At 44.4% G+C, this 13,476-nt stretch overlaps 1 protein-coding gene across 1 annotated transcript in view; it reads right to left on the bottom strand.

Moving 5' to 3' along the window:
• The window catches only part of LOC118366628 (rho GTPase-activating protein 20-like), a 66,439-nt gene extending 62,913 nt beyond the window's left edge, over positions 1-3,526 (bottom strand). The window contains exon 1 of the mRNA XM_052493376.1: positions 2,647-3,526. Within this exon, the coding sequence (XP_052349336.1) occupies positions 2,647-2,730 (84 nt within the window). The 5' untranslated portion in view covers positions 2,731-3,526. The remainder of the gene's footprint in view (positions 1-2,646) is intronic.
• Positions 3,527-13,476: the final 9,950 nt, after the last annotated feature.

Raw genomic sequence — 13,476 nt, forward strand, 5'->3', positions numbered from 1 at the left:
TCCCGAGCTGCCCCTCAGTCCCGAGCTGCCCCTCAGTCCCGAGCTGCCCCTCAGTCCCGAGCTGCCCCTCAGTCCAGTGGGGTTCTGGGTGAGGACTATTAGGCCATGGTCGGCGGCGAGGGTGGATTATCCCAGGACGCGAGGGGGAGGAACTATGACATTTATGGAGTGGGGTCCACGTCCCGAGCCGGAGCCGCCACCATGGACAGACGCCCACCCGGACCCTCCCTATGGTTTTGAGGTGCATCCGGGAGTCCGCACCTTAGGGGGGGGGGGGTTCTGTCACGCCTTGGTCTTAGTATTTTGTGTTTTCTTTAATTATTTGTTCAGGTCAGGGTGTGACATGGGTTTATTGTGTTGTCGTATTGTTTTTTTTTGTAGGCATTGGGATTGTGGCTGATTAGGGGTGTGTCTAGCATAGGCTTGGCTGCCTGAGGCGGTTCTCAATCAGAGTCAGGTGATTCTCGTTGTCTCTGATTGGGAACCATATTTAGGTAGCCTGGGTTTCACTGTGTATTTTGTGGGTGATTGTTCCTGTCTCTGTGTTAGTTATTTCACCAGACAGGCTGTATAGGTTTTCACGTTCCGTTTGTTGTTTTGTAATATTTATAAGTTATTTCATGTATCGCTTTTCTTCATTAAAGAACATGAGCTTCTCCTTCAACAGACGAACGCCGTTACAGATTCAGAAAATAGGAAGAGAGATTTTTAATTAGCTAGAGAAGAATGGATAATGCTAGTTAAGGATACAATAGGCCTAGAAATCCCGTTTCACGTTGGATTTGTTAACTGCAAGAAGGTAAGAAGTGTTTTTATTTCTGATGCTCCTATGCACACACAAGCTTGTTAGCCAGCTAGCTCAAAGGACATTCAAAGTTCTTCCATAGAAGCCGCTCCTCCAAGGTATAACTCTGTGGACCTCAGATAATGTATGTAATATTAAAGATGCCCAGCGCTTCAAGCCTCCTCCTCAACTCTCTCGCTTTCTCCCCACCCATAAAATTGCAGCTGCATCTTGCAACAGTGGAACATAACAAAAAAAGAGTACTTCTGTTCAGAACAAAATGATTGGAAAATAATTTTGGTTGATACCCCTGCCTATAGCACATTCCTGCTTCACGCCCCCAAACTCTCCTGACCATTACTATACTGTAATAACTCATATGGAGTCAATATATAGCTAATCCAAACAAAAACCTGGGCCGCAATCTTTTAAATCACAGACCTTATAGGTCTCTCATGTTTCATTACCAGCATTCCACCGCATTCTTCTCACTTCTATACCAAGCACATGTGATGGACACACACACACACACACACACACACGCACGCACGCACGCACGCACGCACGCACGCATGCACACACTCCTAACTTGCTGCTAACATGCTCACACGAAGGCACCTGATGCTCTACTGTAACCCTGTGAACTACCTTCAGAAAGACAGTCACAGTCATGGGACTCTGTACTGGTGCCAGATCGGTCACACAGGTCACATAAATATAGTCATATACACTGAGTGTAAAAAACATTAGGAACACCTGCTCTTTCCATGACATTGACCAGGTGAATCGAGGTGAAAGCTATGACTCCTTATTGATATCACCCATTAAATCCACTTCAATCACTGTAGATGAAGGGGAGGAGGCAGGTTAAAGAAGAGTTTTTGAGCCTTGAGACAGTTGAGACATGGATTGTGTATGTGTGCCATTCAGAGGGTGGTGAATGGGCAAGACAATTATATTTAAGTGCCTTTGAATGGGGTATGGTTTGAGTGTGTCAAGAGTTTAGACACTGCTGGGTTTTTCATGCTTAACAGTTTCCTGTATCAAGAATGGTCCACCACCCAAAGGACATCTAGCCAACTTGACAACTGTGGGAAGCATTGGCGTCAACATGGGCCAGCATCCCTTGTAGAGTCCATGCCCCAACGAACTGAGGCTCTTCTGAGGACAAAAGGGGGTGCATCTCAATATTTAGAAGGTGTTCCTAATGTTTTGTACACTCAGTGTATATTACAAGGTCACGTATTATCACAAGGAACACTAACCCACATATTAGAGCATATGGCAAAGTGATATGTCTGAATATTCTTCGAGACTGACATGATGTCATGACTGATCAAGTCTCTATATTGAATTTGATTTGTTTGGATTATTTGACCACTTTAGAGATTTCAGTTGAGAATCTTTAGAGGTAGATGATAGCCATAGCTGTCTATCCGAAATGTACAATGTACTTCACACGATAACTATATTAACCCAAAAGGAAAACTACAAATTCCACAGCTAGTGAGCAAGACTTGATCAACAGGTGTCGCTCACTCACTCACGGCGGCAGAAATCGCGTCTGGCATTTCTAACACGCAGACCATTTTTTCCCTTGAGGCCTCCATTATTAACCTGATAATGCTAATTTAGTGCACATATTTTTTGTTAGACAGGCCCACTAAGCTAAAAATGGACCAGCCCTGTCTGCCCCTGCCCCTGCTCAAGCTTCATTGAAAAACAGACACATGCCTGAGCCCACATTGCCAAAGCCCAGTGTAGAATTATATCCTAGTACAAAACATGAATAAGTGTGCCATGTGGGTAGAAAAAGCAAAACATTAATAAGGTAAGATAAGGTAGTGTGGTTTTTCACTCACTTTCACCTGGTAGAACTCTACACAGCTCCCAGACCTGTCCCTCTTGTGGTCTTCAAGATTTCCGTCTCCAAGTAAGAGCTCCATGACTAACTTCTTCTGTACATCTCCTCTCAACTTATCTCTGAGTGTCTGTGTGTGTAGACACAGGTTCAGTCACAGGTAAGTTGAGATACAGCAAGTTTGAGATTTAGTTGGTCTAACTTGATTTCTGTATTCCTTCCTCCTCTCTTCTTCCTCTTCTTCTCTTTTTTACGTATCACCTCTCTCCCTCCCTCCCTCTGTCTCTCTCTCAGGTGTGGACTACCCACACATTCACATCAACAACTGTCTGGGTGTGTGTGCTGCCTCAGGTCCTGGTAGAAAGCAGATAGAGAGGATATCTGAAGCTGAGCCCTATTACTTAGAGTCCTCCATTAGTAGATGGAGAGAGCATGGCCACTCTAACCAATGCTCCACTCTTTGGCCTGCTTGGCTGTCTCCAGGCTGCTCACGTTATCCCGTCCAGAGTAGCCCCATCGTGGGAGGGTGAGTCAGGCAGTGTGTTGCGCTGTCCAGGCTAGCTCTGTCTGTCCCTCTCAGCTCAGCATTCTGTTAGGTGGAAGATCTGCTCACACAGGTCGGAGGAGGGGATAGGGGAGGGGCTCAGGTGGTAAGGGGTGGGGTTTGTGGCGCCCTCCAGGCATATTTAAAAAAAGAAGGGAAGCAGCGAGCAAATTTTTGCAAATCCCCAACACCCCCCGCTCTCTGCCGCCCCTGCCTTTAGTTCACTCTTAACAGATTACCCTCTATCTCCAAATTCCACACGTTACTCTTCTCCACCTCTGGGCCATTTCTCATACAACTCCTCTATAGCCAGTCAACTCTTCAATCACTCATCTCGCCTCTCCGTGTCCTCTATTCCTTTATCGCAACCTCTTCCCGTTTATACCTGGAGGTGAGAGAGATCAGGGAGAGGAGAGGGGAGGAGATGGAGAGGTAGAAGAGATGGGAGATAAACTGACGGCTAAAGCCTGAGGTCAGAATAACAAACGATGACTTGTCTGTCAGTGTCACTCAGGGCTGCTCCCTGTTGTTGGGCTCCTTCACACCCAACACTGATTCAATACCCATTCAAATTCAAATAAATACATGTCATTGTTTTGTCCCAAGAAGCACAAAACGCCCATGTAAGTGAAGACAGGCAGTATTTGTCTTCTGCTTTGGCACTGTCCACTCTTTTATGCAAGTCACACGTGTTTGACTGAGAGTATGTGATAGTGTCTGTTTATTTGTCTGTCAGGCATTATGTTTATGTGTATGTATGTGTGTGTGTGTGTGTGTGTGTGTGTGTGTGTGTGTGTGTGTGTGTGTGTGTGTGTGTGTGTGTGTGTGTGTGTGTGTGTGTGTGTGTGTGTGTGTGTGTGTGTGTGTGTGTGTGTGTGTGTGTGTGTGTCTCCATGTACTGTATGTGCATTGTGCGTGTGTTTACATACATGTTCAGTACTATACAATTCAGAATGGTGCAATTTCTCATGGAACAGGTGCCAGGTTGGACAGCCAGTCTGCTGGCACAGGAACAGGGTAATAAAACACATCCTGTGTCTGGAAACCTGTCTGTCAGCAGGGAAGATTAGGGGATCCCACCGGTGCCTGCCTGCCACCAACACAATGTCAGACTGACAGCCATGGTTACGGAGGTTTAGTGTGGAAACCAAAACACACAGAGGTGCATCCCTGTAGAGTGCAGACTCTCTCTCCCTCCTTGACCTCTCTCTCTCCTTACCCCTTCTCTCCCTCCTTAACCTCTCTCTCTCCTTACCCCTTCTCTCCCTCCTTAACCTCTCTCTCTCCTTACCCCTTCTCTCCCTCCTTAACCTCTCTCTCTCCTTACCCCTTCTCTCCCTCCTTAACCTCTCTCTCTCCTTACCCCTTCTCTCCCTCCTTAACCTCTCTCTCCTTACCCCTTCTCTCCCTCCTTAACCTCTCTCTCTCCTTACCCCTTCTCTCCCTCCTTTGCTCTGCACCCACCTGTGCGTGCCTCCAGTAAGAGGCGTGTGGAGACGTTTCAGTGAAAAATAGAGGATTAGCTACCAACACTCAGCCAGAGACATTTAGAATGGCTTCAGTCTCATTCACAGGATAAAGCAAATCATCCTGGAGAAACTAAACTAAACAAAACCAAAACAGTGAAAGAATAATCCTGGGGGGCTAATAAGGACTAAGCTGGAAGAAGAAAACGTGCACACTTTATGCAAACCTGAGTGTGAGATGTGTTGAGAGAACGAGGCTGGCTCTATATATAATTCTGTCACACAATAGAGATATTTATGATAACAGACTTTTGTTAGTGTGTTGTCATGATGCAAACATACACACTGACATTACTTTATACGGTGATGAAGCCAAGGATTCTAACCCTAGAGCCACGGTCCCCCTGACAACACTGCACAATGAACATGGACGGAAGGTTTGCCAAGACCATCTGAGTATCTGATATTCACTGTTCATAACGTTTCTCAATACGGAATCGTACATTTGAATTTAACTGAAAGTAAGCTAGTAAAAATAACACATCACTTTGCCTTAACCAGTCGGTCTTTCTAGGAGTAATCCTATTTCTGAGAGAGTTGCAAGAGAAAAGATCTGTGCTGGTAAAGAAGGCCATATTTTGATGACATTTGACTGCTCTGTGTATACTGTGTTGATTAAGTAATGTACCATTACTAAAAACAAACTCTTATCACAACATGCATATGTTTATGTTCTCCAATTTCAATGGTTCATGAAAGCAATGTGAGTGTATATGTAAGAATTACACTCCTTTCAGCACGCTAAGAGGCAAATGTAACTGTTTGTGTAGTCATTTATTATGATGGGGATTTTCTCTGCCTTAAGTTTGGACAGAGATTCACTACATGCATGAAATGATGCCTAAAAACTATCCTTACACACACAAAAACATGCATCTTTTCTCTCTCATATGCATTGCACACGCATTGGTGCATTTACCAACCCAGTATCACAGATTATTGTGAAATAGACATAAATTGCTTATTGGAATTTTGTGACAGGCACACCAAAAAGTATATATTTTTTGTGTGCAGTACACAATTATGTTTTCAGTGCATTTCAATCACAAATAAAGACTGTATGTTACTTAACACAGAAACGATAGGAGGGAGATTGGTTGGGCATGTAATGCGATAGGAGGGAGGTTGGGGGGGCATGTAATGCGATAGGAGGGAGATTGGGTGGGCATGTAATACGATAGGAGGGAGATTGTGTGGGCAGTTAATGCGATAGGATGGAGGTTGGGTGGGCATGTAATGCGATAGGAGGGTGTAAGGGATTCCGAAGAGGAGAGGCGAAAAGGATCAGAGGACCAATATGCGGCGTGGTAAGTGTCCATGGTTCTTTTAATACGTAAATGTACACATGAACAACTGGATACAAAAACAAGAAATGTGAAAACCCCAAACAGTCCTATCTGGTGCAAACACAGAGACAGGAACAATCACCCACAAACACACAGTGAAACCCAGGCTACCTAAGTATGATTCTCAATCAGAGACAACTAATGACACCTGCCTCTGATTGAGAACCATACTAGGCCGCGAGGGGGGGGCATGTAATGCGATAGGAGGGAGGTTGGGGGCAGGTAATGTGATAGGATGGAGGTTGGGTGGGCATGTAATGCGATAGGAGGGAGGTTGGGTGGGCAGGTAATGCGATAGGAGGGAGGTTGGGGGTCAGGTAATGCGATAGGATGGAGATTGGGTGGGCATGTAATGCGATAGGAGGGAGGTTGGGTGGGCATGTAATGCAATAGGAGGGAGGTTGGGTGGGCATGTAATGCGATAGGGGGAGGTTGGGTGGGCGTATAACTCGAAAGTATAGCAACCTAAAGGTTGTGCGTTTGAATCTCACCACGGATAACTTTACTTACTACTTTTGAGCTACTTTTGAGCTAACCCTGACCATTTAACCTGTGCCTGTCACAAATTTTGAATAAGTAATTTGTGTCTATTTCACAATAAGCTGTGATACTGTGTTGGCATTTACACAACATGCTGATGTGGAGATTTACTTCCAGCTAAACAGTCTTATCATCTAGCAGCAGCAGCATTCTCTCACCTCACATTTTAAACAACCACCTTTGCTTCTGTTGGCCCATTGAAGCTTCATTAATCCCTAGCAGCCACCTGACAAGTCGTGCTAACAATGAGTTTAAAGGGAGTGGGAAAGAATACATCTAATTAGGCATCTGTCTGTGTAGGCCACCCACGGCCCACGGTCACCCCACCACACCGTGTTTTCATTTAAAACTCTTCATGATATTCTCATTATTTTCCTGCAGGAGAACTAGGCCATTAGATAGAGCATGTTCTCAGACCACGGGGTGGTTGTTAGTGTAGCACTAGGCTAGCCGACCTGATTAGCACATCAGGAGACAGGCAGGCAGGGTTCCAAAGGGTCATCCAGTAAGCTATGCGTTCAATCAGTTGGCAATGCTATAGAACTGTAGTGGGGTTATGAGATGTTTATGTAGCTACAGGAGGAACTATGTTTCTAGAGGTAATATGTTTCTAGAGATTGATTAAAGAACAAGTACACTGAACATTTGTCTATATGCAGAGATGGGTTGACAATACCTTAAGATTCAGGGCTTTAGACTGTAAAAAAGATAGAGACACAGCTTTTGGTTAAGCTAGTGACTTACAAAAAATAACAAAACATAACAATTCTTAAAGGAGAAGTTTACCCAAAATCCAGAAACTCTCAAGTGATTACATACATTGGAGAGAGCCGGGCATTACATTGAAACTAGTTCAGTGCAGTTTGCCCTCTCCCCCTCTCTCTCCCGGGATTTCAGAACTGAGACAGCTGAAAAAACGGGTCATGTGACCTGCTACGTTTCTGGATGCAGGCCTCACTCTGCTCCATTGTCGGTGAATGCTTGATTTACAAATCAGTGAGCTGTGGACAAATTCATTGTTTTATTGAAAGCATACAGCCAAATTAGCTATTTTTGTCAAAATTACTATCAGTTTTGAGTCAGGAGGTGTGTACTTTTCAATCAAAAACATTGTTTTATATCATTATTTTATGTAGCTGACTGCCACAGCAGTGGAGATGAGTAACAACTGTGCATGTGTGCCGTTGTGGGGGAAACCCTGATCACGATATGCCCTTATGTCACAGCTTTATTTGGTGGGAGAAGGAGCTGGTGCAAAAGTTGATCGAGTTAGGCCCATCGCAGGTAAATTTAGTGACACAAAATGGAAAAGAAATGGTAGCAAGAGCAGGCTGGCTGCACTTTATACTTAATACATTGCTTACCGCCCCAATAGGTCCACAGACGACGCAATCGCAATCACACTGCACACTACCTTAACCCATCTGGACAAGCATTTAACACCATAGTACCCTCCAAACTCGTCATTAAGCTCGAGACCCTGGGTCTCGACCCTGCCCTGTGCAACTGGATCCTGGACTTTCTGACGGGCCGCCCTCAGGTTGTGAGGGTCGGAAACAACATCTTCCTCCGCTGATCCTCAACACTGGGGCCCCACAAGGGTGCGTTCTCAGCCCTCTCCTGTACTCCCTGCTCACCAATGACTGTGTGGCCATGCACGCCTCCAACTCAATCATCAAGTTTGCAGACGACACTACAGTGGTAGGCTTGATTACCAACAACGACGAGACGATCTACAGGGAGGAGGTGAGGGCCCTCGGTGTGTGGTGTCAGGAAAACAACCTCACACTCAACAACCAAAAAACAAAGGAGATGATCGTGGACTTCAGGAAACAGCAGAGGGAGAACACCCCTATCGACATTGAAGGGACAGTAGTGGAGGTGGATAGTTTTAAGTTCCTTGGCGTACACATCACAGACAAACTGAAATGGTCCACCCACACAGACAGTGTGGTGAAGAAGGTGCAACAGCCCCTCTTCAACCTCAGGAGGCTGAAGAAATTTGGCTTGTCACCGAAAACACTCACAAACTTTTACAGATGCACAATCGAGAGCATCCTGTCGGCTGTATAACCGCCTGGTACGGCAACCGCTCCACCCACAAACCTAAGCATTTCGCAAGCATTTCGCTACACTCGCATTAACATCTGCTAACCATGTGTATGTGACCAATAAAATTTGATTTGATTACATGAAATCAAGGGAGGACGGCACCAAATTTCACAGTTTTCCAGTGAAAGACACATAGAGATGCAGAAAATGGTGAGTAGCAATTATAAATAGTAAATTCGATGTACAAACTTCTGCCGCCAACATTACATCCCTGTCTCCACCCCTTCCAGGTGTCGCTTATTTTCCCCAGTGTATTTATCCCTGTTTCCTGTCTCTTTGTGCCAGTTAGTCTTGTATGTTTTTCCCATTCTCCTACTTTTTGCTATTCTCCTTTTTCTAGTCCTCCCGGTTGTGACCCTTGCCTGTTTCTGGACTCTGTAACCACCTGCCTGACCATTCTGCCTGCCTTGACCATGAGCCTGTCTGCCACTCTTTACCTCCTGGACTCTGATCTGGTTTTGACCTTTTTGCCTGTCCACGACCATTCTCTTTTTATATTTTATTTATTTATTCTTTATTTAACTAGGCAAACCAGTTAACAAATTCTTATTTTCAGTGACGGCCTAGGATCAGTGAGTTAACTGCCTTGTTCAGGGGGACTTATTACTTAAACAATAAGGCCCGCCGTGTTGTCTTGTGCCTAAGAACAGCCCTTAGGCGTGGTACAGTATATTGCCCATATACCACAAACACCCTAGGTGCCTTATTGCTATTGGTTATTAACTGATTACCAACTTAGAGCTGTAAAAATACATGTTTTATCATACCCATGGTTTAAGGTCTGATAAACCACGGCTTTCAGCCAATCAGCATTCAGGGCTCGAACCACTCAGTTTATAATAAAAGATACAGCTGTTACTACTGTATTTCCATGGACTAGATCTGGTGCAGTGCCAAAATACAAAGGTGTGTTTGAGAAGAGAAAACGACAAAGCAAGGGTGCAGAGGTATGTAGCCTGATCCTTGAAGTTCGAGGCATTCTTATTGTGTTATTACCACTGCACCATCATGTAGACATATAGGCCTAGGTGCTCTACAGGTTAGCATATCTTCGCTGTCTGATGATAACCTAGTAAGTAAGTTTTGCCTTTAAAAAAAAAATGTTTTTATCGAAAGCAGTAACTTCCCTCAATGTACTCTGAACATTTCATGACTCTATGCCCAAGAAAATGTATTCAAAATAGCTTCTGTAGTTTCATAATTGTATGTTTGTTAATGGGAAAATATGGTCATTTAGTTGGAGATAAGAGGTTTTCATCAGACAACAACGATATGTGCCCTATGCATTTATGACAGGGGGTTGAGAAGACAATTATCAGGTTTGAAGGTAAGACCCAGATGCAGACTGTCAAAGTAATAATGTTTATTATAGCAACAGGGGCAGGCAAACAACAGGTCAAGGCAGGCAGGGGTTGATAATTCAGAGTAGTGGGGCAAAGGTATAGGACGGCAGGCAGGCTCAGGGTCAGGCAGAGTGGTCAGGCAGGCGGGCTCAGAGACAGGACAGGCAAGGGTCAAAACCAGGAGGGCGAGAAAAAGAGAGACTGGGGAAAAGCAGGAGCTGAGACAAAATGCTGGTTGACTTGACAAACAAGATGAACTGGCAATAGACAAACAGAGAACAGGTATAAATACACAGGGGATAATGGGGAAGATGGGCGACACCAGAGGGGGGTGGAGACAATCACAAAGACAGGTGAAACGGTGTTGTGTTGAATAAACATAGGCTATATAGTGGTTTGAGATAATGTGAAAACATAAACTAACTAACGGTCCCGCTCATAGAGGTTTATTATAAGTGATCATTCAATGAAGTAAAGTTTAGCTACTTACTCGTTAGTGAACTGCCCATTTGGCACAGCTGGAACAGGGTTGTGTCTCTAATTCCGTTTAGGGTTGGGGCTCTGGTCCAGCTGTTGCTGTGGCCTCTGTGTCTAAAACGGTGGCTGACATCTGAAGTTCAATTCCCCTCAATTCTTCATCAGAATAAATAAATAAGGTTCGACAACATCAACGCCCCTCTAGTAGGCTACTCTTCCTTCTCACTCGCGACTCTTTCGTCGTTAGACATGTTCTTGTTTTTTTTGCAAGAGAACTGTACTGTCTTTAGTGTCCTCACTACTTCTACCCCCCAAAATAACTGTAATCTATGACATCAAGCTCCATATGAGGGCATATCCTGACTTTTCAACTTAGCAAAGTTTCCAATAAGAGGGCAATCATGCACAGTTGTTACCCGTCTCCGCTGCTGTGGAGAGTCAGCTACATAAAATAATGACATAAAATAATGTTTTAGGTGCGAAAGTACACATTTCCTGACTCAAAACTGCCAGTACTTTTGACAAAAATAGCTAATTATTCCGTACGCTTTCAATAAAACAATGAATTTGTCCACAGTTCGCAGGTTTGTGGATCATGCATTCACTGACAAAGGAGCAGAGTGAGGCCTGCATCCAGCAACGTCACGTGTCAGGTGACCAGTTTTTGCAGCTGTGAGGGAAGAGGGAAAACTCGACTGAACTACAGTAGTTTGAATGTATGGAATGACTTGGGAGACTCTGGATTTGGGTAAACTTCTCCTTTAATCTCTAAATCGTGGCCAAACTGGCCCCCAGAGCACATTAAAACCACAGCACACAAAAACAATAGTTGCGGTCTGTCAGTGTTGCAATTCCCGTCTCAGTAATTAGGCAGGCCAGGGGTATCAATCCTTCACTCACATGACCATGTTGACATAGTGATGACTGTAAGAGACAGGCGTGATCCTGAGCATGTTGAAAAAATACCACACATGCCTTATCACCCCAGATCCAATGGCAGAATAACGACAAGTGAAAGGTTAATGTTATTCTTGGAGATGAGTAGTTTTAGCGAAGGCTTGGCAGGTGACCTGACCTCACCTGGACCGGTCTTCATCAATAACGCTCCAGGAAAACATTCCTGTGTCGTGATCGGGAGGAGGGAAGGAGGGGGGAGGGAGTCACGGGGTGCAGTCATCCAGTAAGAGACCACACACAAAGCACTGAATGTCTGCTGTTCACCTGCCGTTTTCCTGCCGTTCCCCTGCCGTTCGTCCGCCTGTTCACTGCATGGTATGTTTTTGGGACCAACAACAATGGCGTTTGACTGCCATCTGATTTTGCCCGCCTTGCCGGTCGATACAGACATTTTACTCTGCACCAATCAGAAAAGAGGATTTTAAAAAAATACGGAAACAAATAGGGTACTTTTCACACCCCCTTGCAGCTTGCTAAATGAGCCAGTCACACTTCATATGCAATGAATGGGATGATAGCTAGCTAAGTGCACAGACACAATGCACACAACACTAAATCCTCATCTAAGCTAGCTATCTGGCCACTGTAACTAGTAACATTATAAATCAATCACAATGGATTAGTTTCATGAAGCAGCTGCCTGTTAACTGCTGATCGAGTCAGTGGAGTGTCTTTAGCTAGCTAGCTATGTTGTGCGAGCTAGCGAATTACATGCTAACCATTTAGCTAACATTAGCTAGCTAGAAATGTGCCTAGTTGGGCTAGCACTGTCAGTATGGGATTATGGAGAGTGGATTAAATTAATAATAATATAATATAATAATAATATATAATAATAATATAATAATATATGCCATTTAGCAGACGCTTTTATCCAAAGCGACTTACAGTCATGTGTGCATACATTCTACGTATGGGTGGTCCTGGGAATCGAACCCACTACCCTGGCGTTACAAGCGCCATGCTCTACCAACTGTGCTACAGAAGGACCACTAAATTATTTCTTCATCATCTTGCTAGCTAGCTATCTAGCTGTGGCCATCTAGCTAGTATCAACAAGAGCTTTCTAACATAAGCAGCTAAGTGGTTAGCTGACATTGGCTACCTACAACTAGCAACAATGGGACATGCCAAACAAAGCTTATGAAAGTAATGCTCCTGGCAATTTCTGGTTGGGAGTATTTTAGCAAAGCTGACGGATGTTGATATGTGCGGATCTGTGCTATGTAAAAACCAAAACGATTTCCGACATTCTGTTCAGAGGTGCTAAGTAGTCCTACTCTCGGCAGGCAGACGCTCAACAATCCTACCGCTCTGAGCCCTAAGGTATGCAGGCAATCAGTTGGCTATGCTATGGAACTGTAGTGGGGTTATGACATGTTTATAGAGCTACAGGCCAGTGGTAGTATGTCTCTAAACATTTATTAAAGAACAAATCCACTGAACAGTTTTCTATATGTTGTCTATATGCAAGATGGTTTGACAATACCATTAGTCTATAAAAAGTTAGACAGTTTTGGTAAAGCTAGTGACCCCCAAAAAGGTATGAAACAAAACAATCCTTCATCTCTAAATTGTGGTCAAACTGGCCCCCAGAGAACATGAAAACCACAGCACACAAAAACAATAGTTGCGGTCTGTCAGTGTTGAAATCTGTGTCAGTGACTAGGAAGGCCAGGGATACGTATCAATCCTTCACTCACATGACCGTGTTGACATGGTGATGACTGAAGGAGATAGGTGTGATCCTGAGCATGTTGAATAAATATCACACATGCCTTATCGACCCAGATTCAATGTCAGAAAAGCGTAAAGCGAAAGGTTAATATTATTCTTGGAGATAGGCCTAAGTGGTTTAGCGAAGCCTTAGCGCATGTTTAGGGATATCTCTATCTCACCTCTTCTGACCTAATCTCCACACATCTGCTCTCATATGGAGTGGAGGACAAACACATGAAGTGGAGGGCAAACACTGCTCTCACATAG

This window comes from Oncorhynchus keta, chromosome 34, assembly GCF_023373465.1.
Source record: "Oncorhynchus keta strain PuntledgeMale-10-30-2019 chromosome 34, Oket_V2, whole genome shotgun sequence".
Taxonomy (NCBI): domain Eukaryota; kingdom Metazoa; phylum Chordata; class Actinopteri; order Salmoniformes; family Salmonidae; genus Oncorhynchus; species Oncorhynchus keta.